Genomic DNA, 26494 nt, shown 5'->3' with positions numbered 1-26494 from the left:
ATCTGTTGGATCATATTATATTTGTTCATTTATTTTATCCAAAGTTGTACATTTAAATCTATTTAAAGATGTAAAATATTAATATACATGTAACTTAATATTTTCTGTTGATGAAATAAAGTGCAAGGAGTTATTTTACTTGTCTGTGTATTTCCTTTAACTTTTCACAATTTGAGGTTTGTTGTTATGGAGTTGTATAGTAGCATTAAAGTAAGCAAATCAAAACTACAGCTAATTCTTTTATGTGAAATTCTTTAATGAAGCCCGGAAGTGTTTAAGCTTAGCAAAGAGGCTGCTAGATTTGTACAGAAGATAAAATGCTATATGTAAGCAAGTACATAACTTTGGTCTTGTGTGTAGAAAAAGCTTATTTCTAGACAATGATTACAAAAGGCTACAAATAAAAGTCAGCATCCATGAGCGAAAGAAAAAAAAAGACTTTTAATCAAATTACAAATTCAGGAAGTTAACAGTTAAAATATTTTGTTTCAAAATTATGCTCTTGTACAGAGTGCACTGGGTTAAGTCCAGCTTAGAAGTAATTTTCATTCTTACAGATAGATGAAGCATTTTAAAAAAGGAATTAAGACTTAGAAGTTTAAATAAATACACAGCACATTATTTCGATAGAAAATAAATACACAGTATTTAATAAGCTTTTTTTATTATGAGGATCTTTTTTTCTTCCAGAATTGATAAGAAGCATACTGAACTATTGGTACATTCATATTTAGCACTAGACAAATGGTTTAGCTTAGTTGCTCAAATTTTTTTCTTTAAATTCTTAAATGTACAAATTCTGATGGTAGACATTGTATACTCAAACTTTTAAATGTTTTCAACATAGGGTGTATATTTTCTAGCCACTGTGAGGAAAGCAAAGAATGAGTGATGAAGTGGAGTTGCCAGGTCTAGGAAAGAAGGGGCACCAGGGTTGTGCTTCAAATTGTCTTGGTGTGGAATATGACTAACAGGTGGAACAAGAGTGTGACTGGCTGTCCCTCGACAGATGTTAAGCAAGGGTTGTACGTGTGTTGATAGACTGGCAAATTGTTGTTAAGCCTGAACAATGTGGAGCACACACCTGAGCCTAGCATCCTGACCTGGGGTTATAAATGGTTGTTCTCACCCCAGGATGTGGGTGGTTTAATAAATAACATTCTAATTGCAACTCATTTTGACAACCAATGTTTAAAACCAGCTAAAAAACATAACCCCATGAGTTGTCACATACTGTAGCTTGGCTAAAACATGGTGTTGGAAAACTCAACTCAGAGATGATCAAAGACAAATGGATAAGTGAACAAGTTGGTCATACTTATCACTGGAGTGCTTTTACAATGACAATGCCCGGTCATTTAATTAGAAACATACTTTGATACATCAGATAGTGCACTGAGCAGAATCTTCTTGAAGATATTTTCTTCAACATCATGCTTTAGCCGACATAAAACTGTTAGAGCAATAACATTCTCTGTACAAAATATGAAAGGTGCAAGCAAGAACAATTTTATACAATGTCTGTTTGGTCTTCCTGATAGTGTTCGGTTAACCATTAATTTCCTCATCATACACACAATTTTCATCAAATGTTTGTTTGGTAAAAATATTACTAGATTACTTGGCATATAATTCCAATGTGGGCAGAAAAAAAGAGTTTTTACAAGCTATCGAGAAAGTGGACAACATTGCCATAGTGGATCTTGAAAAAACTGGCAACAGACCGAGCCTATTAAATATAAATAACTGCGACAATGAGTGAAATGATGAGGAAGCTCTTGTATCAATGTTGTCGATAAAGGCAATAGGAGGCTCAGTAGCCAGCAAGTTCGGCAAACGTGGAATCCAGCTCGTCCGAAATTGACTTGTACCTCTCTTTCTCTGCCAGGAGCTCGTCTGAGACAAGAAAAACATTTGTCATTACACAAGTTCATGTTGTCTTTAAAAACAAGTGAAAATAGTAGATTGGCGTGGTGGAATTTATGGAAGGCTTAAAATAATTTTTTATTTTATCCAATTAAATCTTTGTTACATTTAAATAATGATGGCTATTTTTCTTAAAACAGTTCCTTTTGTAAAAAGCTAAAAGTCCACCTGTCATGAACACTAGAGATTTTCCAAGTCAGTGATGCATTGATCCATTTCCAGTCTCAACTGGGCATTCTGATCACGGGATTGTTCTAGTTCGTCTGGAAACACAGCAAACCATGCCCAAAACATGCATTAGGTCAATATGCAACACACAGTGTTAATGTTAGATCATTACCTAACTAAATTCATTTTCTTTGGAAATGTAATGCACTAAGTATCAGTCTTTAACAATCATTGCAGAAAAATATTAGTCAAAACTAAATCCTAATATTACTATATTAGTTATTTTATTAATTAAAACAAATTTATGAGTTGTAAATAGTATGAGTTAAGAGTTAATTTTTATCAATTGTATAAGGTTAATAAAGGAACTTAGGGATTCCCATCACAATGCATTAGGAAAAAGCTGAGGTTCCCAACTATTTCTTTGTATTTTTTCAGAATTCTATAACCCCCTCTACCAAAGCTCAACTACTAAACTGTTTATTCACTCTGAACACCCACATAAAACAGTTGAGAACCATTGCTGAAGGTTAGAATAAAGTGCAGTTTTTCAAGTAGGAAAATATTTGTTTCCAATGAAATAATAAAAACAGTATTTTTAAACTTGTTTTAAAATTTAAAGTGCTAGCTGTAGAGAAAGATTTTCCACTGATTTTATTAGGAAATGGCAACTAAGTACCTTCTACTCTTTCTAATGATTTTTGTAGTGAAGTTGCCTCTCTTTCTAAATGTTCTGCTCTTGATTCTGCCTGTATATTGGATGGAACACATGCATTGTAAAAATTAGACAGGATGAAAAAAGCCATGCTGATAGCAATCCATATTATTGGTGAAAGGGTTCGAGTGCTAGCAAACAGTTTACATAGGATTTAAATGCAACAAAACAAATTACTTCAGTAAAATGTTCTCCTGCAAGCTGAAGTGTATGTAAAATCTGGTGCTAACCCTCAAGAAATATTAAATGTCAGTCAGGTGAGATGAAATAAATTTTATCAGAGCAAAGCGACATTTTGTGGCTTCCTATACAGGTGTAGCAAGAAATGTAATTCCTCAAAAAAAAAAAAAAAAGATATTGTTGCCTTTTAGGATGTTATGGCACCAAGTGGCAGAATTTTTTAGCATTTGCCTCAATATTTTTTAATTTCAAAATTTCAGTACCTGAAACAGCTTTGTAAAAGGTTTTGCCACTATTGTGCTGGTGAGTTATTTAGCTATTTTGACAGGTGTGAATTGAATAAATGCATGAAGGTGATTGTAGTTTTAAAAAAAAATAGTAAACACTAGATGTGAAGTAATTAATTGTCAAATGATTTTAGGTGAAGGATTTGTTGTGAAAAATAAATGCTATGTGAGCAGAAAAGGAGAAATCCCAATCATGCAAAAATTCATGTTCATTCTAGCGGCAGAAACATCTTGTGACACTAACACAATACAGTCAAACTTGAGGAGGAAACAAATGTAAAAAAAAGATATTAAAATCTTTTTCTTCTCATTTCCACAACAGATGTGGCATTGGTAACAACTGAAAAACAATGAAAAGTACCAAACAAGATAGCTGGAACCAGGGGTGTTAAGATTAGAGGTGGTAGTACAAGCTTCCTGCTGAGTTTAGCTTAGAGCTGACAAAAAAAATCCCTTCAGCATAAGAAAGTCATGCACATGCTCAGAGCAAGGTGACAGGCTGGCAAGCTGTTAGGGTCAATGTGTCTACCTTCCAATCTGTCCACCTCTTTTTGCAGTTTGGATACTGTGCGCTCAGCTTCAGTGGCACGGTTCTCAGCCTGAATTTTATTAAGAGGACAAGGGTCAAGAAAAATGAAGTTTTCAACTTAAGACCCAAGAAATTGGTTGTTTTTTTTTTAGATTTCTCAGTTGTCAGTGTTGCTGATATCTATAATTTAACTAACAATTCTGGCAAAAATTAAAAGGTCATTTTTAGACCTAATTTAACAGAAATCAACCTGGTAATGTGATAAATGTAATGTTAAATATTAACTGAAATAACTATATATAAAACTCAAATAATTAAATTTAAGTAATATTTTAAATTCTTAAATACAATTTGCTAACAAGAAACAAAAAGCTGCATGGTTAAGTAAATCCATACGTCAAGACAATGCATTAGTTTAGTTTCCAAATTTAAATATATATATTTGTCAACAAATAGCAGATGAACATTAAACCTGAACAAAAATGCATTGACATGAAAAAAAAGGCTCAAGTTATAAAACAACAAACATGCAGTGACTCACATCCTTCAGCCTCTGTGTCAGGTCTCGGATTGTCTCCTCGTAGCTATCCTCTCTCTGGGAGGCCTGTGGGTGGATAAGTTAACATTATCATATATGTACATCACTTTTGGCATGGCTGCTGGTGAGACAATATGTTTTAAACTGTAGAGTGAGATTATAAAATTGTAAATGATATGAGGTCTGCAGCTGAGCATCAATCATGTCAACAGATGCTAAGGATGTTATGGCAGAAGCTTTAAATTAAATACAAAGACTGAAATAAATGTCACATTTTAAGCAGCATCATAAAGGCAATTAGTTCAAGTCAATGCAAAAAAGAGATGACTTTTAATAAAGCATGTCTTTTCCGTGACAAAAAAAAAGTATAGCAGAGTGGACCTGCATATTTAAACCTGTGGTGATAGTTTAAAAGTTGATGTTTGAGCCAACCTAAAATGTTTTCTTTTTTTTTAGAAAAACTTGAATTTAGCAAAGTTTAAATTTCCTCTTTCCATAGACAAAAAAGTTGTGGACTTAGAGCTTAGGAAATATGTGAAGATCACAATAGCCAAGAGTTTAAAAAGATTAATCATTAGAGGACAGTGTTAATGTACAGACACACAGGCAACAGGATTTATTTTTTAACTAAATAAGAGATACCATGTTTCAACTTTTATACTACTAGAGTCCCACTGATACTAGTTGTCACAGAACTAATCCTAACTAACAGAGCTAGTCCACATCAAAGTTAACTACACAACTAAAACAAAGAGCAGGTTTACTCTGCATGGCTGATGCTGAAAAAAATTGTACATACTACTGTATCACTCATTGTCATGCTTATTATTCATGGCAGGGGTTAATGACATTTTTAAGTAGTCAATTCAATGGTCTACTTTTAAGCTCAAATGTTTGCAATGTTAAAGAACTGAAATCAAATCTAAGTTTCTACATCTGAATCAAAGCAAATCAACTCAAGGATAAGCCAGAACTTGAGAAAAAAAGAAAAATGTGGAGGTCCAGATGAATGTTTCACTTCTTGTGATTACATGCAGAGATTTTTAGATATCACACTAGGGTTAGTTGATGAGTGGCTCTTCACATATTTCAGGTTATAAATTTATTGTTCATCCTTCTGAGGGCCCAAAATATTTTAACCATTTAAATTTACACTTTTTTAATAAAGTGATCCAAGCTAAGAGCCTCATTATGTATGGCCTAACTAGAATGGAAAGAGGAAGTTTAATGTTAGTTAGGATGGATGAAAAATAACGTTTCTGCTCAATTTAGTTGCTTTCATCAACTATTTCTATCCATGACACTCATTCAGAGTGTTTTTTTTTTGGCTCAGACTTTCCCATCTCTTTTGAAAAAATTGATGTTGAAGCAAAAGTTGATGCTGCACATCAACATAGATTAAACTAATGCACATTTCACGAAGCTGACGTGGTTTCTCACTGACTGAAGAAAAGACCTCATATCATCATTTGCAGAAAACAAAAGAACAAAACAAGAAAAAAAAAGCTAAATATGAAAATGTAACAAAATTAAAAAAAAAAAAACCAGCATTGCATTGGTTTAATCCTGCCAACTCTTGCATTTGATACTGAGAATTGTTTTCTCAATAAGGGAAACTTGATCCTACCATGCTTCGAAGCAACCATACTTTACTCTCAATGGGTTCTATTGTGCTACCTCAATTAATAGGTTTAATGCTATGGAATTAAATTATTATGATTCTTCAAAAACAAGAGGCTCTGGATCTTCGGCCGGGATCTAATTTTCTAGATGTTTGGAACTTGTCAGGCTCAAAGTGAACATTTTGTGATACACTGTTACAGAAATCCTTCATGAGAGTGAAAACTCGTTACGGCTAAAGTGGTAAGAATCATTTTTGTGTGAGAAGCTTGACATGTTCCTTGACACCTCAACTTGAAATATCCTTCGGTTTTTTTGGCAAATTTCATGTTATGGGTGGAAGGTATATATTTTGGGCTCTCTGGAGTTGTGGCATGCATGGACACGCTTTTATTAAACAAAACTGTGTAGCCTTGTTTGTTTAAATTCAAATAAATAGAATAACGGCACGAATTGACGGACACCATGCAGGTTTCCAGGAGGGAGCGAGCTTAAATTCTGCAATTCTACCTCTTGTTCACTGATTTCCAAAGATTTCATATTGTTGCCCACAACCTTCAACTCTTCTTCCAATTCAAGGATCTTCCTGCAAGAACAGAGCAAGTTAAATTATACAACGAATGCTGGCAGAAAAAAACCGCAGGCCTGGCCCTTGGTGAGGCCCCGGCTTACCTGATCATTTTGGATGGACAGGGTTTTGATATTGTTACCCACTACATGTAGCTCCTCATCAAGCTCCCAAATTTTGCTGGAAAGGGAAGAAGAAAACAAAAAAGCTACCATGTTTACTTGGATGGCTGTTTGTGCATTCCCCAGCCTGATCAGCCTTGATCCATGCCTTACATCCACTTACAACAGCTTCAAAAATCTATTATCGTTTGGTCAAGAAAAGAACTTCCACAAGTAACCAGTTTTGTAAAACCAATTGAAACGTGCTCCATAGAATTTTTTACGGATCTTTCACCAAAGTCTTTAAGCTGCTTTGTAAGGTGGATGTACTGAGTTAGAGCAAACGTGACCAAATAACCAATCAAGCTGACAGGTACTGGCTTTGTACAAGATTAATCTGAATTACAATAGGCAGAGAGGGCTCACAAGTCAACATCATCATGCGAACAACCACCAAAGTAGAGAACAGCAAAGAATTGGCCACACGGTGGGGGCTGCAACCCAACTCTGTCCAACCAAAATTTTACTGAGTGGGCCAGGGCAGTCTGCAGTTTTTTTCAATTTCATTTCACAGTGAAGCTTGATACATTTGGCTATGTCCAGCAATCGCCGACTGACAACTCCTTGATGCTAACTGGCTTTATTAGGGTATCTCCCAGCGGGAAATATCAATTAAACAAAAATATAAATTTCAAAATAAATTGTAAATGAATTTTTCAGTTCTAAATCCAGGTAGCATTTAATTGTTGTCAGTCTAAAACTTGACCTAGTTTGCTTTCACATTCCACAAGCTTAAAGTGACACTTATTAAGTTTGCCTGATATTGCATTAAATTTAAAATCTAAGTCTTGTGAAAATGTTGCAGAGCAAGATGGTCAGGGTTATTAAAATATTAGTCCAAAATAGGATGCTGCGATGATTGGAGGTACTTTCAAAAACATCTTACCTTCTCCTCACATCGCTCTAATGATCTAAGGTTATTGGTTAGCGCATGTACTTCATCCTCTAGGGCTTTCACTTTCCTGCAAAATTCAACAGCAATCACAACATGCGGTTAATCTACATGCTGGTTAGATATCTACTTTATCAATAGCTCATTCATTTCCACTTGAATGCATTAATTTGAAGACTGGCGTTGAACTTGGAATGGAAGTGCATGATAGCAAGTAAAAAATATCAAGGGTAAAGATTTAGTTAAATAATTCATCTAATTTAGTTCACAAGTGGAAATAAGTGTCATCTACGTTGCCCAGACAACCATATAATTAAGCTAATGTATCAGATTAAGGAAAAATCCATTTTCAATATATTATATTGTATTGACTATCTTTACAACTTCTTGATTATTTAAGTCCTTCAGTAAACCACATTACCACCAGTGACATTCAGATAATCACCAAAATAAAAAGCTAGGATTACCACTTCTAATCATATATTGTAAGCTGTGTGTTAAAGAAAAATTTCTAATATTGTTTGTTGAGAGTATACGGACTCAAATTTACTAGTTTTTAGTGTTAGGTTCATTCCTTTTTTAAAAGAAAGAACTAAGTGTGCTTTTTTTTAATTAGTAGAAACTACTTTTCTAATAAATATGAAAGTTAACATTTGATGTTAATTTTGTGTTACTCAAGCACACAGGTGTAGTGATTTAAAGTTTGTTTAAAGTTACTTATTAAAGCTAAATAAAATAACCCCATTAGATGAGTTAAGTTCAAACCATGCATACTATGTTAAAATAGCTATTACTTTTTGTACTCCATGCTCATATTTTTCTCACAACACTATGGGTTCAAACACTATCCTGGTTTGTCTTTAGGCTCCACAAAACAAAGTAGTCTGTTTTTTTTTTCAAGTTGGTGTCTTAACAGATACATAATGTATAAGAAAACGTATAACAGGATTAAGCATACCTCTCCGCCTTTTCAGCTCGTTCTTCAGCTTTTTCTAATTCAGTTTCTAAGACCACCAATTTGCGAGCAGCCTATAGCACAGTTTGAGAAGACATGCAACACTCAAACATTGGAATGATTCCATTTAGTAATTGACATTGTAGGCGTGGAGTCAGCCCTTGCTTTACAGTTAGCACATTTGTGAAAAATTAAATGACAGTAACTCCAAGCAAGAGCTGCTAGCCTCAAAACATTTGTCTCCAGCAAGGTATTTGGGATTGCTAATTAACATTGATAAGAAACATTCCCAAACAAAACATGCTTGAAACATCATATAGACATAGTGATGAATACTTTTAAGGAAGTTATCCAAATATTAAAGCATTTTTATGCCATTGAATAGAATTTTTGAAAAAAATGTATTCAATCACTAAATCTTTAAGTACTTTGTGGAGTGATTAAAAATGAGGTTTGTAGTAGTTAATTTTCTTCAGATAAGCTGGTGTGTATTATAAATGATTTTTACTACAACCACATTAAATCACTCCACTAAGCTGTCATGAAAACATAGTATTAGTGGCCAGTGCCACTACTTACGCCTCAGCAGCCTCCAAACGAGCCTCAGCTCTCTCAAGATCCACCTCTGTGATTGCCAGCTTACGAGCAGCCTGTAAGGACACACCAAACACCATAAACCCCAATATTCTCTAGCTTAACTCCACAGCTGTGTCCCAGGGAGCAACTCATTTGTATGTCAAGTCATGAGTGTATTGAATGTAATGCCCAAATTAATTACCATCTAAGTCTTCTAGCTTTGAGCAAACCACTTCACACCTCATCTATATAAACTTTAAAGAACTCACAACTTTTCACTAAAAAGTCTTGAATTAAAACAGAAATCCATAACTTGTAAAGTTTCCATAATTAATAACATGTCAAAGTATATAATTTATATTAGTACCTGCATTTGTTTTAAGGGAAAAAAAAACTTTCAATGAAAGCATGCTACTGTTTCTAAGTGAGAATTTTAATTAAAATATTTTCAATTTTAAAAGGAGCAGGCAAAAATTTAGTCAGGAAGTTACATTTTAAGAAAACAACCTCATTATGCAAATTTTTGTTATGACAGGTTGTGCTTTTCATTATCTAAAAATCATGCTCAATTTGTTCCAATTTATCATTAATGTATTTATGAGGATCTAAATTTAGATCTAAATGTGGTAACTGGGCATCACACCATGCAATCATGCCATTTTTAAAGTGTTTCATGCTCTAATCAATTGCTGCTTGAAGGCTGCATTACACAGAGGTGCATCTGAGGTTAATTCAAACTTTTAAAGGCATTATTCACACAAAGAATAAATGTTAAATAGTGTCAAAATACAATTAAACTCTTTTCATTACTTTTAAAAATTGCCAAATGGACTGACTTTTAAAATAAACTTTTGATTTTACAGTAATGAAAAGAATTTTTTGTGAATTGTTAAAACATTTTATCAAAACAATTGATAGAAGAGAAATAGTGGCAAATTTGGTCTGAAAAGGTTGGTAGCAAAAGGGAAATAGTATCCTCCACAACCTGGAAATATTACTTATGAAGAATTAGCATATAACTATAAGTGCTGTTCACACACATTCAAAAACAGGCTGAACACCTTAAAACAGAATGCACTAAAAATCAATCTGTACTACAAAAGTTTGATGGACTATTCGTAGTCTTGCTTTCCTTATATGGTGAGGGAAACAACATGACTGAAATAGGGAGACAATCTCAAACTTCTCAACCTAAAACTATCAAAACGTTAAAAAAGTCTTCTGGATAAAAGGCAGCAGAAATACATTTCCAATGGGAGGTAACTAGGAACAGAGCTGGTTACAGGCTGCCCGATAGGTCACCTCATCATATTTGCGATCTGCATCTTCAGCTATCCACTTGGTTTCTTCCAATTGCTTTTCCAGGAACTCAAGCTTTTCTTCATCTCCTTGACTTCTGTTTTCCAACACTTTTCGCCCTCTAAACAAAACAAGTAAGCAAGTGATGACTCACAGTTCTTATAATCGCTGCGTTTAGCTGCCGTTGGTAATGCTTGCTGCCAGCCGCGGGGCTATAATGCGCTTTATGACTCGCTCACTTAAGAAAAGCTGCTGCTTGGAAAGTTCTCAGCTGATTTACTGTTCGCGGGAGCGTCAAGCTTATTTCAAAAGTACGCCAAGAGGGAAAGAATTTAAGAAGTAGAAAACTAGAGAGACTATAGGTAAGAGTGCCACATTAAACAGAAGCATCTGTTGAGTGAAAAAAATGTATAAAAAGACAAAGCAAACCAAAAAAAGCAGTTTGGTAATGTGTTAAAATACAATGCAGGTTATAGTGGTTATATCTGCTGCAGAGTTTCAACAAGCTAGACTCATCAACTGACATTAATCAACAGCAGCTTCAAACATGCCAGCCAAATCATGGCAAGCAGTCACCTCATCATATTTTCTCTCAGCATCCTCAGCAATGTATTTGGCTTCTTTAAGCTGAGCTTCAAGACCATCCAATCTCTCATCATCAGCCAAACTGCGGCTTTCCAAGACCTTGCGCCCTCTGGCAATATTTGGAAGTTAAAAAATGTTAGTATTAGAAACACAGCACTATCACACCAGAGACATTTCATTCAAATGTGATGCAGCTCTTCCCTTTATACCTGTAACAAAAGAAAATATATTAGTAATCAAGCACTTTACAATTTGAGTTCACAAATCTGTGGGTGCGTATAGGGCATCTGTATTCTTTTTCAGGGCAATGCAATAGTTTCTGCACCAAGACGAGTGAACTGTATTGCAATGAGCTGTGAACATCCATTCAGGGCTAATGGATGGCTTACCTCATCATATCTGGCTTCAGCTTCACTGGCTACCTGTCTTGCTTGCCTGAGATGGATTTCTGCCTCTTCCAGTCTTTCATCCCCAGCGCATAATTTGTTTTCTACGGTTCGTCGCTGCCTGAGTTCATGGATAAGTAAAGCATGCAAACACAAGGGAAAACACATGCATAGGAAATATGAAGATGCTGATAAGAGAAAGCATCTACTCCCAAAAAAAGCTGTCTGTAGATTTTTAGGCGCCTCATTGTAAACTGGGAAAAGATTTATAATGCTATTTCGTGTATTAAACAAAAAATAAAATAATAGGTTGAGGTTAATTTTCATTTTTATCATGAAATATACAGGCCTATTTATTAAAATATGCCTAGATTTGTTAATGACACATTGTTAATGCATGATTAAACATTCGTGCAAAAATTCTAATTCTTTTTAACTCTTTTAATTTATATTGATGTTCTTTAGGATTTACCTTCATACATGGGCAATGGACTTGTAATGGGTATGTTTTCTTTAAAATGTTTTGAATTCACCTTCATACATGGGCAATAGACTTTTCAATTAATGGGTATGTGTTTTCTTTAGAATGTTTTGAATTCAACACAAAATGCAATATATTTTTTATATGGCTATTTTTTTGGTAATTTATGAGAGTGAGCCATTATAATCTACCACATTTCTCATGTTAATTTAATTAGCTTTAAATTATATAACTGCTAATTGACAATAAACACAGTTTATTCCCACCTTTCGCTCTCATCTGCTGCTTTTGAAGCCTCTTCTAACTTTTCTGTGGCACTCTGAAGGCGTTCTTCTGATCTTTCTAAGTCCTCCTCCAGGAGCTGGATACGTCTGTTCAATCCAGCAGCATCACTTTCAAGCTGAAAAATACACACTTTATATATTTTTTCTGTTGTGGTCATGACATAGGAGTATTCCTTCACTTATTTACATTCAAAACAAAGCATGAATAACAGAAACAGATTTCACACATTAGAAATAAAATGTGTTAATATTTTAAATGCTGCTAGTAATTAAAGAAAAAAACCATTTACATTATAGCTTTGTCAATAAAACAATAACCTTTAAACCTAATTACAATTAATAAGACTGGTAAAATATAAAAGATAAATATACAAAAATTACTTTTTTGTAAATTGATGATATGGTTTAACGATGCAAATACAATTTATAATTAATGTCAATATAATTTACTTTGGTAAAACAACATAGAAAAATATATAATCTCTTATGCAAAAGTTATTTATAATTAGTTTATACTGTATTTTAAATGTATTGTTTTTAACAGCAAGTTAATTTTTTTTGGCCATTCACATTTTTGTAATAACATGATTTTAATAAAAAATTAATAGATATTTTTTTTATTATTACAAAAAATGTAGTACTTAAGTAGAGAGAATAACAATGCAATTCATATTTATCTATGCTCAATTGATATTGTCATATGTTTACACACAATGCAACAGGTAATCAGGCCTCGTTTTAGTACAAGAGTAGTCTTTCTCATAATTAAATTTTTATACCAATTGCTAATAAACTTAATATATCTCAGTAGCCATCAAAATTTGTTTCAATCTTTAGAAACAATTTTAATTAAAATCAGTCATAAGTAAGATATAAAACAAGAAGATTAATATGAATACCTGTTTTTCTCAAATCTCCTAAGTGATATTTATATTTAGTTAAGTAGTTACGATAATTATCTAGGCAAAATTGTTGAAAATGTTAAGATTTACATTTGTAGAGCATTAATTGGTGTTTTTAAATCCTTTACTAGAGAAAGAAAATTGACATACACTGGTGTGAATCATTCTAATCAATAGCTGGAGCATCTCTGTTTAGGTAATGGTTTAAATTATTGTTTTATCCCAGCCTAATACAACTGACATTAGCTTTAAGTGGTTCTTTTGGGTTTTTTTAATAATGTTAATAATGTCGGCAATTACAAAAGCTCCTATTGTTTAAAATAATAAGCATCAGTAGGCCATGTATTTTACATTAAAAAATAAATTAAGTAGCTAACTAAAGTAACTTTTATACATTTGGAAAAAAATACTAAAACTGTTGGGCTAAAACTATTTGTTTTATTATGTTGATTTAGACTAGGTATGATATAAAAGCCTAATTAAATTCCTATATAAATTTGTTTACTTTTTCTGTATTTTATTTAGGCCTAATAATATAATAGGCCAAGTTTAAGTTTAATCCCTTTTCATAAGTAAGAAATAATTATCAATAGGCATAGGCCTGGCAATGATACCCTGGAAGAGAGCAAGCCTTGCCCTCTACAATGTTTGACCCTACAAAATTAAATATGCTAATAAATTTACTTACACTTACAGCTAGGAAGTTCAATAAATAGGTACACTACTACAGAACTAAGCTTGTAATTATTTATTGATTAGACCTACAGGAAGATATTTAATTTTAGCAGCCTCTTACATTTGTATTAGTTAGAAGATCTAGATTCCTAATAACAGAAAAGAATGTCACTAATTAGTTTATATATGCCGATAAATAATATAGAATAGATATAAAAACCTTTAAAATAACAAGCTTTTAAGTGCACTGAAAATAAAACTAATTTGCTTTCTTTATTAAAAGCTTTGGTTGATTATTACATCTCTTACATATTATAGCAACGAAAGCTTTTATTAAAAAAGGAAATTAGTTGTATTTTCTTATTTCAAGTGAATTTAAATGCTTGTTAAAACGGCTTTTAACTTTTTACATCCATTTTATTATTCAAAAGGATGTTGACAATACATAGACTATGACTACAAAAATTTGCATTAAAACCTGACCAGTAGCTTGTGCTCTCTAAAAGACAGTTATCTGCCCCTACTTTTTTGTAGTAAACAACCTGGGAATAAAATCAACCAAACGACTGACTAACTGATTGCTTGTATTTAAGTAATCTTCTCATCTTCTGTTTTATTATTGGATATAGGCCTAGGCCTAGTAATTTTTTAATTAAATTTTAACAATTCAAAGTCTCATTAGATTAAAATAGGATATTCTTGCATTGTCATAGAAGAAGAAGACAGTTTGTACAAAATCACTACGTTTGAAGGAGGGTTAAAATTAAGTAATAAGTAACTACATTTGCCACATCCCACAAACAGGGTAAAAAGTAGGGTCTTTTTTTATTAATCTCAAACTGTTTTTTGTGATAATTAATTTAATAGGCTACCAATTAAATTTATTTTTTTAAAGAATGATCCTACCTAATCACACTTTTTTGAGAACTTGCAATTTGTTTAAGGTTGTGAATGTTAACCCAAGTAGATTTTACTGGTTTACAAAGATCTACATTTTTCTATCTAGTCTAGATCTATTAAATTCTATTAAATTTCTATTCTATAGGGGCCTATCTAGAATCTACCTCTAGATTATTAAATGTTATAGGACTAGATATAGATCTTTAGATCTAAAATCTAGACCTACAATAAATTTAAATTGTTTGAAATAGGCCTAGGCCCTAGGCCTAATATAATTTAATATTATCTAGATCTAGAGACTGAGTTCTGAGTCTAGATTCTAAGTAGGCAATTTGTAATATTACTAGATCCAGAGATCTAGCCAATTAACTATTAATTAATCCTATTATTTAGTTGTTTTTTATTTAGGGGTGGGGGGGGGGAGGTGGTGCTAAGATAAATGTTCTAGCCAATTGATTTGAATTAGATCTAATATTAGGGTTGTCGGTATCGGCCGAGATCGCGGTAAAAACATGACCCGAAATCGCCCATTACTTTCTGATACCGGGCGCACGAGATTTGGTTTTGCATACTAATAAGTTTTTAATTTATGGTAATTAATTAAGTTTAAAAGGTCATTTCCTAATGTTAAATGAAAAGTAGAATGGTTTTCCCATTGTTTTGATGGCTTAGCGATCTGATCGCACGCTGTCTCTGCTTTGGTCTTCCCCCTGCATGAAGGCTAGTTTCAAATACGTTGGAATCACGATTTTTTAAAAGATTATTCTAGGTGAGAGTAGATTACTGATCAGACATATCTTAAGTATGTGGAAATGAAATTTGTTTTTGGATATTTTGACTCCGACATTAGTTATACTGCTCCGAACGAAGTCACTGTATGTAGGTCACGCTGCCACCATTGTTATATTTTTTCATCCCGATCTTCCGGCCTTTAAGTTTGATCAACTAATAACAGCATTCTTATGGCATGTGCAAACAAATCTCCTAATTTTTTTATTTCAAAATATATTTACATACCCATCTTCAATTTTTTCAGCTCTAGTTCTAGTTTTGCAGAATATGTTTTTCCTAAAAATCCAATTTTGTCAGACTAGACTGACAAGAGTCAGACCTAGATCTAGGTTACCTGTCTGTTGCTATACACTGACATTGTGCTAACTGTAATTTTAAGTATTCAAGTTCTACTTACCCTTAGATATAGTTATATGCTGAAAATCAGAATCCATACACAATTCACACATAAAAACATTGATCTAATAACTTCAAATTTTATTACAAAATGGCTTTTATATGGACTCTACTTCACCTGCCCAAAATAACAAGGCAGTTATAGACACATTACAGTGTTCAAGTCATTCACTTTAGATTTCTGACTATGGAGTTCTTTCATTCACTGTATTTATATAAAATATTGCTTTAGAAACATTTTCATATTTGCGCAGCAGTTTTATAACAAAATGGCTTAAAGATGGACTCTACTTCACCTGCCCAAAATAATGAGGCAATTATATGCACATAACAGTGTTCAAGTCATTTACTTTAGATTTCTAACTTTGTAGTTCTTTCATTTGCTGTATTTATATAAAATATGGCTTTAGAAACATTTTCATATTTGCGCAGCAGTTTTATAACAAAATGGCTTAAAGATGGACTCTACTTCACCTGCCCAAAATAATGAGGCAATTATATTCACATAACAGTGTTCAAGTCATTTACTTTAGATTTCTAACTTTGTAGTTCTTTCATTTGCTGTATTTATATAAAATATGGCTTTAGAAACATTTTCATATTTGCGCAGCACACAGTTTTTTTGGGGTTATGGGAGGAAGCCAACACAAAAATATAAGTTCTGTATTATTTTTATTCATTTCAATAGCATTTACAAGTTCTATATATCATTCTAGTTAAACTCTGCAAATATGAACAAAATACAACTGCAAGTAAAATAACTATGCTCAATTTATTCAGGTATACCATCACTTGTCACAATTGGCCAATGCAAAAGCAAGGGGATTCCACCCCTCACAAAAAAATTCGCTAAAAAAAAACTATTTGAGCTAGACAGAAAATCTTTTTTGTTTTGTTTTCATTTTGTTGAGCTCTACAAGAATATGTAATTTTTATTTTTATATGATGATTAGTGTTTTTTTACCAAAATCCCTACTAATATTAAGCTTTTTTAAGTAAAGCAAATGGTTTAATTCTGTAGGCTACAAATAACTTATTATAAGTGAAACATTCCATAGTAAAAAATCATATAGATCTAGATTATACTAACATTTGTATATTGTAGATCTAATATTTTGTCATGAGGAAGTGAAGAAAACCTCACTGTCCTTCGTCATTGATTTCCCTACCATTACCAACAGAAAATAGATCTCGTCACTGTGTAAAAACCTAAAAATGCAATACAGACCTGACTTATATGTTCATCTTTACGATGGCATTCTTTTTTAAGCTCTTCACAAACAGTTCTGAGCTCATCGTTCTCACTTTTAAATACAGCCATTTTGGTTTTAAGATTATTCATGGCGCTATTCGTTGCAGTTTGCAAAGCCATTTTGTCGACTTAGAAATGTAGTATACTATACGGAACACACAGTAGTACAGTACAAGCCGGCTTTCTTGAGCCGAATAACAAATACTTCCGAGATAGAAAATAAAACAATTAACTGTCGCAGCGAGACGTCTTCGAGACACTACAGATCCAGCTATAGTATTTAATGATTGAAAAATAACAACTGAGTTAAGTATTAACAGAATCCACTCCTAAAAAGCTCCTAGAACCAATTGTGAGTCACCGCGAATTTGTACGCCCATTTGTTAATGTGACAATTCTAAAAATGAGTCACGTGACGACTTGTCTCTTCCGTCCTAGCTTTATATAATACCTGGCTGTTCTAAATAGGAATAACCTCCCGAGTAAAGTTATGTTGCCTTATATGGAATAAATAGCGGCAACTGTGTGAATGAAAATGAAAGTACAGAGAGAAGCCGAATTCAAACCGATAGGCCTGGTTACTAGTTTGCTAACAGATTAAATGATTCGTTTGCGTTTAACTTCATTTAAATTTAAAGAGGTTTTATATATATATATATATATATATATATATATATATATATATATATATATATATATATATATATATATGTGTGTGTGTGTGTGTGTGCCATATATTTATATAGCCTATAAATAATCTTTGCCAAACCCCCATTCATCTCGCTTGGATGTTGGTCAACCTAAACTCCTACACTGTTTATTTGGGAGTATAAAATTAGATGTTAACAGTAAAGAATAATTAGTATTCTTTTTATTTACACGTTATTAGCCTAATAGATTAGCAAATTGCATTTATTGTTATTAAATAAAGAACTGATCATGTGATCAGGATGCGTGTGGTATCATTCTTTTAACAGTCTTTGTAAGAACGGTCGGGTGAATATTTTACTTGACACACTCTTATGTTGATTATCAAAATGTGTATAACAGTCATACAAACAAGGTGCTGAAGTCAGTTAAGGGGGCTTCACTCTATCTGATATTAGAATATATCTACTTCCGGGACTAAAATGTTTCATGTTTTTTATTGTACAATACCATTTCCAAAGCTTTTATTCTGGTACTTGAGCTAGATCGATCTAGACCTACTTCAAACAACGCCGTAAAAAGAACTATTCCCTTCAAGTTTTTACTAGAAGTTGGTTTGTTTTCAAGATTTTACCTTTTAATTTAAAAAAAAATGCAAACGGTTATCTTTTTTTTTACCTTTAAATCATAAAATTGTTAATGTTAAACAAACAGAGCTTCTTTCAGGCAGAAAAAATGTCTGAAAGAAACACTTCCGTCAAAGTGAAAGTCTGGGTATCTATTATAGTATGTATAGTATATCTATGCCTTGTATGTCCATCTTAATACATTTAAAATATTTAATAATTATAGACATAAAAATATTTGGCCTAGCGTGCCCATACAATTTCAATTAGAATTTATGTAAGCTCTTGCAAAGTTTCTATTGTGCTTTCGTTGTTGCTATTTCCAAACAAAACAGTGCCATTTTTTTTTAATGGAAGGGGCTAAAATTAAACAACAGTCCTTAAGGTCAAAGGTAACACGGAGTTGGGGAGGGGGTGGGAGGAGAACACTTGGATGCAACAGATCTTGCCGCACCGGCTAATGACTCACTCGCTGCCTGAAAATGCCAGGGGTGGAGATTAGCGCGAGCTGTAAGCACAAGAGATCACGTGACCGAGCCGCGAGGAAGAAACTTCTAAAAACAAGAAACTGTTTGTCTACGGCGTAATGGCGTTTTATGATTTTTAACAACGCAGTTGTTATGCGTTTCCTGGCTTTAGAATAAACTCTTAAAGAAAGCAAAACAACTATTCCTTTCACAAGGCGACCCAGCAGGATGAATCTAAACAGGCGTGTTCCCGTGTAGATGTGACGGCTCACGGCAAAATAACAGGCGGTACCTAGACCTCCCAAGTCCGACTGTCCAGTATTTAGACCTTCCATTCTGGACTCTATACCTCCCGAACTGGACTAACCAGTATCTAGACCTCCCGAGCTGAACTAACCAGTATCTAGACCTCCCGAACTGGACTGTCCAGTATCTAGACCTCCCGAGCTGGACTGTCCAGTATCTAGACCTCCCGAGCTGGACTGTCCAGTATCTAGACCTCCCGAGCTGGACTGTCCAGTATCTAGACCTCCCGAGCTGGACTCTCCAGTATCTAGACCTCCCGAGCTGGACTCTCCAGTATCTAGACCTCCCGAGCTGGACTGTCCAGTATCTAGACCTCCCGAGCTGGACTCTCCAGTATCTAGACCTCCCGAGCTGGACTGTCCAGTATCTAGACCTCCCGAGCTGGACTCTCCAGTATCTAGACCTCCCGAGCTGGACTGTCCAGTATCTAGACCTCCCGAGCTGGACTCTCCAGTATCTAGACCTCCTAATCTGGACTGTCCAGTACCTAGACCTCCCTATCTGAATCTAGAACTAAACCAATGGTTCAACGATGTCTCAACCTCAACAGTGTACGAGCCTGCATTCAATTTGTCGTAATGTACAAGGTCGTCATATGTTAACATATGTGCTGTACGTGTGAAAAGAGGTCAGCCTGTGTTATTGAACATTTCTTCTGCTAGTGTTATACCGCTAGAGGTGTTATGTCGTACTTCATATGGTTATATGTGTGGCCATATGTATCGTGTTACATCATGTAATACCACCATATAGGCCCTACACTAGATCTTCCAAGTAACGGATGCATTTTTTTCCTTCCATATCAGTTTCCTGTCAATCTAAACCTGTTTTAAAACTTTCTAAACGACATTATCTGTCTGCAATCTGAATGGCATTATCTACTATCTGAATGTCATCTATCTACTCTCTGAATGCCATTATCTATCTATTCTCTGAATGTCATGTATTGTGAGAACGATCTGTTCCGCTCTTCGTACACAAATCTCTGTAACCCTCCAACTACGTATGAGTTGATTACGTCATAGAACCCCCTAGTCGGCGCCACCTCCATGTTTCAGCAGCTCAAGGTCTGAAGGATTAGGCTAGGCCTACCGGTAGTTTCAAATAAACTTGGAGTTAGGTAGGGGCAGGTATGGGGAGAAATGCACTGTGTCGTGTGTGCACAACGTGTTGCGACTAGCCAGTCTACCGTGTGCTGGGAATGGCTGGGCTCTGGAACTGTGCCGTGTGGCTTACTCGTGGTGTGTGTTGCGTGTCAACTTTTGACCGACGTCACTTGGTTGTTGATATTTGCAAGTTATTATTAGAAACAATAATGTTGCTATTTGCAAGTTATCATTTGGCCCATTATGTTGCCATTTGCAAGTTATTACTAGAAACAATAATGTTGCTATTTGCAAGTTATCATTTGACCGATAATGTTGCCAGTTGCACGTTATTATTAGAAACAATAATGTTGCTATTTGCAAGTTATCATCAAACACAGTAATGTTCATATGGCTAGTCATATTACGACGCCACTAAGATAGCCGATGTTGGTTTTAATCTGATACGACTGTTTGTTAAATGATTGGTTAGCGTGTACACAGACAACACTAGCTGTTGAATGTCTACATGTATCCTACAATAAATACCATTCAACTGGCTTGAGTTGACCTCGTTCATTTGATATGAACATTTGTAGATCAATAAGGTTCAACTAATCTTGAATCGAACGCCGATTAGATTAAATAGGGAGAATATTCTCGATATAACTTAAGGTAAGATAAAAAAAACAGGAACATAAGAACAAGATGAGAATTCTGACGTCACGGGCTAGGAGCCTCCAGAGGGAGCCAAGTGAAGACAGGTAAGACGAGGGGAGGGGGGGGAGCGGCTGGAGAAGGGAGCCAAAAAAATGTTCATCACCAGCCAGCTCACGTTGAGAAAATGTCTTTTTGTTTATCAGGTACACACACAGGTAAACCCGGTCGGTGCCAGCCCAGGGCATGGAGATAATTAGGTGTGGGGGCGGGGGGTGGGGGCTTGTGAGCACGGTTAGGCAGACTGTACTTTCCAGCAGTCTGGCAAGCTCCGTAAAACAACACGTGCATCAGTCAACACCGAAGTCTAAACACCCCTGAACTCCATGTATTAGGGTTAAACCATATGTATCTGCACCAAATCCCATGTATCTGCACCAAACCCCATGTATCTGCACCAAACCCCATGTATCAGCACTGAAACCCCGGGTCTAATGCAGGATGTGTTGGCACGTCTAAAACTATCAGAGTTATCTACCCACCCTTTGAGAGACCTGGAAGATGTTCTGTAGCTCTGTGCCTATGATGGCGAATTTGATCATGGTGTTAGAGTTTATGCCCAACTGTGTACATGGAATGAAAATGCCACCAGCAGGCCCCGCCCTGCTCTGTCTGGGAGGGCGCCGAGGCCTGAGGGATTCAACTTTAGCCGAGTCGTCCCCAGCATCAAGTTCCAAATCAGAAAACAACGGATCTGTACTGTTTATAATCCTCTCGTATTCTACGGTGCTACCAGTGTCTGCCTGGGTGGGGTTCCCCCCCTCGGGCTCGGGTCTCCGGCTCGAATGTTTTTTATGTTTCTTTTCGCTTTTATCACTTTTATCACTTTTATGTTTGCTTGAACTTTTTGATTTTTTTGAAGTTTTGATTGCACTTGAATTATCACAGTCTGTAGCTTCACTGCCATCCCCACTTTTTTCTCTATCTTTTGTAGACGAAGATTTGTCACGCTTGGTTTTCTTTTTCTTTTTTTCTGTGCCCCGGTTTTTTGATGACGCAGACACTGAGTCGAGATCAGCTGATCCCTGTGACAAGTCCTGTGACAGATTTGTACTAGCCGCGGATAACTGTGAATCTTGTGATAAACTAACACTGTCTGCATCTTCTGGTTCTAAGAACTCGCGATCGCCCATAACCAACCGCACACTTTATAAAAATTTCCACTTTTCCTCTCCAAAGAATCACTATGTAAATAGTCCACACAATCCACAAAGTTTACAAACTTTTCAACACGTGGAAATTTTTAAGTCAATGAAAGGGAGGCTACAATCACAACAACCGGAAGATAAATATAGAACTCGTTGCATCGGGGCGCACGCCAACTACTGGCAAAGCCGAGTTTTCCCGACGAACGGGCTTGTGGCGCAGATTCCTCGCGTTGCATTCCAAATAGGGCAGTGATGACGTCACCACACTTTTGCCTAGCTCATCATTTGTTTCGTTGTATTGGTATTTATTTTACACCCAATAAACGTGAGCACATTAACAAAATTAAAATTATGTAGCAATTAAAGTAACCCTCATTGTGATAAAATATATTGCCCATGTTACTTAAGCATTTCTAATTAAAATTACAAAATTCCTCCACCTTGACCCCAATGTTATTGAAGCACTAAAAGTAGTGCGGGCTTTTCCCTTGAATCTAAGACACGCCCCTATACTCGGCTATAGACTATAGTGTGTTACAGAACTTTCGAAGCCGGCGAAATTTAGATCTATGTTTCGTGTTTAGGTCTAGGGTTGATATAGAGTCTATATATTATGATAAAAGCGTCATTTTCAGTTAATTCATCTCCGAATTTAAGATTTGAGGTTGATAATCTGAGCAAAACGTTCTGCTAGATCATCATGACACTGCTGTTTCTACATGTTTAACTTTTTAGTATAATACGTTTTAAAATTGAAGTGAAATATCAGCAGAGACCGATATTTAAAAGGACATACCGTTTAGCCTACGCACATTATATTTAGCTTGCTATATTTATACAGAATCTGTTTTTCATGTAGATTTAGATCTACCTCTTTAAATGGGTATGCTTGTGTTTTAAGATTTTAAAAAAGTCACATAATATGTTGTCACTGTATACTAATGTTATGTCCACCTGAAGCGCATTTTTCAAAAGATCTGATGTTTAATTTAAAGCTGAATAATTTCTAAGGGATTGTGGTCCCTATCCTAGACGGACGCGTGTCTGGCAAGACTTGACCTGTTTTACTTCTACGGATATTGCACTCGGTAGCTCAATATTTACCAGCTCATTCAAGCGTGTCGGTAGTTATTTCGTCTGCTATAAAAACTTGACGATTAACCTGTTAACATTCCAGAAGACGCAAGGATAGGAAGTAAACGACTAGTGTGGGGCCTTGTGTATGAAGGGAGGGCGGGGGAACCGGATATATTCATTAGCTACTGAACAAGTTTGACGTCCTGTTTATCCTATAATTTAAGGCAGATTTATAAACCCTGCCGGCATTTTAAGGGCATCATTTTTCATTTACTTTCTTGAGCGCGTGCCGATTGTCGTTTGAATTGTAAGAGAACGTTGAATTAGTATACGTCATACATAATGACATAAGAAACATCACGTCATACATTATGACATTACGAAACATTATAACTTGAACCCAAATTTTTTTATCACAGACAATAGTTAAAGCAATATATTTGCAGACGCCTCACACTTTTTAGCCATTCACAAGAGCAATTAGCAGACGAACGAAAACATTGTATGCCAACATCATAAGCGTCGCCAGATGGCGCTTTAAGACAATTAGCATCTTTAGCTAGCCGGACATGTGTTAGTCTTCCATTAACTAACTTATAATTAAGACAAGCTGATAATCCACAGCGTAAAGCAGACGATAGAGGCAGCCGTGAGTCACACTGTACAGACGTAAAGCAGACGCCATTTCTGGCCGTTGATACCTGATGATACACACCACGTGATACATGCTAAATCTGGACTAACCTGGGCAACGTTTTTCTCAGAAGCTTCCAATTTGGTGTTGGCTTCTGTCAAAGCCTCGTTGGCTGTGTCGAAGTCGTTTTGCAGGTTGGAGAATTTCTTCTGGAGATTGTTGAAGTCTTCTTCCAACTGGGGACAGAAAAGGTCGGGTTTATGTCAACATTTTGCTCACAGCAGACTAAAAACTACCCAAAAATGATGAGCTTAAAATAGACTATACATAATCCACCACCCTAAATGATGCGTTTAAAGTAGACTATACTTAATCCACTACCCAAAGTAGTGATTTAGAAAATATTGTGTATATGTGATTTACCCCCCCCCCCCCCCACCAGACTTTGTGGATCGTACAATTAATAGATTCATGAGCTCAAAAATAAATTACTGATTTAGAGAGGTAATTATAATGAGCTAATTTTTAGGTAATTGGATGTAAATATACTATGTACGATTGGTTTAAGAAGTAGGCCTTGCTAAGCGTGTCCACGATTTGTGTGTGTATCTTGCTTAGAAAATGTTAAGCTTTGTTTATGTTTATAACCCAATTTCCGAAGTTGAACGCAGACATTCATTAGCTCCACCTTTGTTGGTATCAATAAATACTGCAGCGTACGGCCTAGCTAGCTGCACACATTGCACGGCTGTGTTGGCGTGTCACTGCTCACACATCCAGCCCACTACACACCCGTCTGTCACTCAGTGCGAACACAGAAGGTTTAGGCCTATCGTGATCAAGCAGGGGTTTTCTTTCTTCCTCTTCTCTGATTTTATCTTACTAGCATTTATACTCTATACGAGTGAAGCTATGCTTTATAAGAATACATTTAACACAGATTAACTGCATAATTAATCTACTTAAACCGAGTAGATTTAAGTTATTCGGTGTCATACTATTTTTACTACTGATGAAGCTTGCCAGATGGATCAGCTATTCAAAGATTAATATAGCGTATAGAAATTGTATAGCCTGCTTGATACCACAGCATAAAGACCTTGTAAGCTACATGCTAATGAAACAGTTCATGCTTTGTTAGCGTTGTAATGGAGGTACAAGGACAGCCAACGTGTGACGTCACCAACAAGGCGTTGAACGTGCAAACACCTTAATTTGATTTGCCAAATAAGCAGAATAATTGTTGGTACAGAATACAGGCGAGGTATCTGGTCATCTGGTCATTATTCCAGAGCCCAAGGCACTGCTAGGCAGGCTAAAGATGAATAAAATATTACAATGTTTATTTTCAAATTACACCGACACCTCCCTCTTGTATGCAAATATTTTATTATATTGTTAAGTTAATTACTTTTTATTTCTTAAGTACTATTAGAAAAATACTTTTGAGCATCCCGGTTGATTAATTAACATGTTAATTAGTTTTAAAATTTCTCATAGTGGATTGCATAACGGTTTTCACTCGTTTTGAAAATTAATCTAGGTTTTAAAAAAATCATACTCTGCACAGTTCAAGAGCTTCATAGGCATTAATTAATCTTTGATAGTCTTTGGAGTCTTTAAAATATTTCTTTGCTATCTTTGAAACTAATTATTTTGCTTACATCTAGCTCATTTGGTTTTTTAATTTTTTTTATATTGATACTTACCTAGATAATGAAAAGAAACATATTTTAGTAATGACACGGAAATGACGTAATAAAGCCCAAAAAGAGTGCTAAAAATAGAGTAAAAATGGAGTTACCTTGTTTTTCGTCTCTTCGACGTCGCGGAGCTTCTGTTCCATCTGTTCTGCCCTATCCATGGCATTTTCTTTCTCCATTTTCATGGCCAACATCTTCTTCTTGATGGCATCCATGGCTGGTGTTGGGGTTTAGCTGCTTAGTTAGAAAGTAGGAATGAAAAATCTGTTGCTCTTACTGCAACGGCTGAAGTCGATGTAGTCTGGAGGAGCTGCCCTGCCGAACGAAGAGACAGAAGGACGAGAGATGAGAGGGAACGGCCAGAAGACTAAATGATGAACACACTCTCAAGCTCACACTCACAACACGGCAAGGCTGGCGTGCACTTACTTAACGAAAAACAGTGGGGATGGGGTTCCAGATGGGGTCTTTGGTTCCAGAAGACGGTAAAAATACCTGGCGAACAGGGGGTAGGTGGAATGCCGGAACAGCCTATCACGAGCAAGGCACGAGGCTGTGGGTGTTGGACGTGCACGCACGCGCGAAGATGCTGATACAGTTACCACCTTGTTTGGCATGAGCCGTTCTTTGGGTTTCTAGAAGCCGGGTCTACCATTTTACCTGATGGGGGAGGAAGCTTACATGATGAACAGCGTGGTACCGTAGGCTTCACTCGTTTATAACCTACAAACTGACCCTGCTTCACCGATAGAATAAGATGAACTGGTTTTGAAAAAAAAAACGAAAGTATATTTTTTCCAGTTCATTAAATTTCATAAGCTATAAAGCTGGTAAAATTTTCAGAAAAAAAAGCTTGAACAGCTAAAATTAAGTTTTACGAGGTAATTAATCTAAAACTACAATTGCTACCCAAATCTCCCCTACCCCCAACCCCCCTCCCCACAATACAAACAGCTCACTCTGGCAGTAAATGACCCCTGACCCCAGGTAAATCAACCCTCACCAGTACATGTGGA

General features: G+C 35.4%; 1 protein-coding gene across 14 annotated transcripts; it reads right to left on the bottom strand.

Annotated features, from left to right (window-relative positions):
- Positions 1-422: 422 nt before the first annotated feature.
- Positions 423-25918, bottom strand: LOC131952782 (tropomyosin-2). Of its 14 annotated transcripts, none has more exons than XM_059315614.1 (10): positions 25580-25918; positions 23886-24011; positions 12133-12266; positions 11389-11506; positions 8543-8613; positions 7579-7654; positions 4347-4409; positions 3806-3875; positions 2095-2189; positions 423-1896 (listed from the first exon to the last, which is right to left on the bottom strand). In XM_059315614.1, exons 1-9 carry the CDS (start codon positions 25691-25693, stop codon positions 2107-2109), a joined length of 855 nt encoding a protein of 284 aa, XP_059171597.1. In that variant the 5' UTR covers positions 25694-25918; the 3' UTR covers positions 423-1896; positions 2095-2106. The 14 variants fall into 14 exon arrangements, with proteins under 14 accessions (XP_059171597.1, XP_059171602.1, XP_059171598.1 ...); XM_059315619.1 differs by lacking the exons at positions 3806-3875; positions 7579-7654; positions 8543-8613; positions 11389-11506 and adding exons at positions 2774-2843; positions 6474-6549; positions 9119-9189; positions 10418-10535 and having other exon boundaries at positions 25580-25917; XM_059315615.1 differs by lacking the exons at positions 3806-3875; positions 8543-8613; positions 11389-11506 and adding exons at positions 2774-2843; positions 9119-9189; positions 10991-11108 and having other exon boundaries at positions 25580-25914.
- Positions 25919-26494: the final 576 nt, after the last annotated feature.

This window comes from Physella acuta, unplaced genomic scaffold, assembly GCF_028476545.2.
Source record: "Physella acuta isolate Inbredline_101_S28 unplaced genomic scaffold, ASM2847654v3 ptg000890l, whole genome shotgun sequence".
Classification (NCBI taxonomy): Eukaryota; Metazoa; Mollusca; class Gastropoda; family Physidae; genus Physella; species Physella acuta.
The sequence above is the reverse complement of the archived record's forward strand: the minus strand, read 5'-3'. Positions and strand labels throughout refer to the sequence as shown.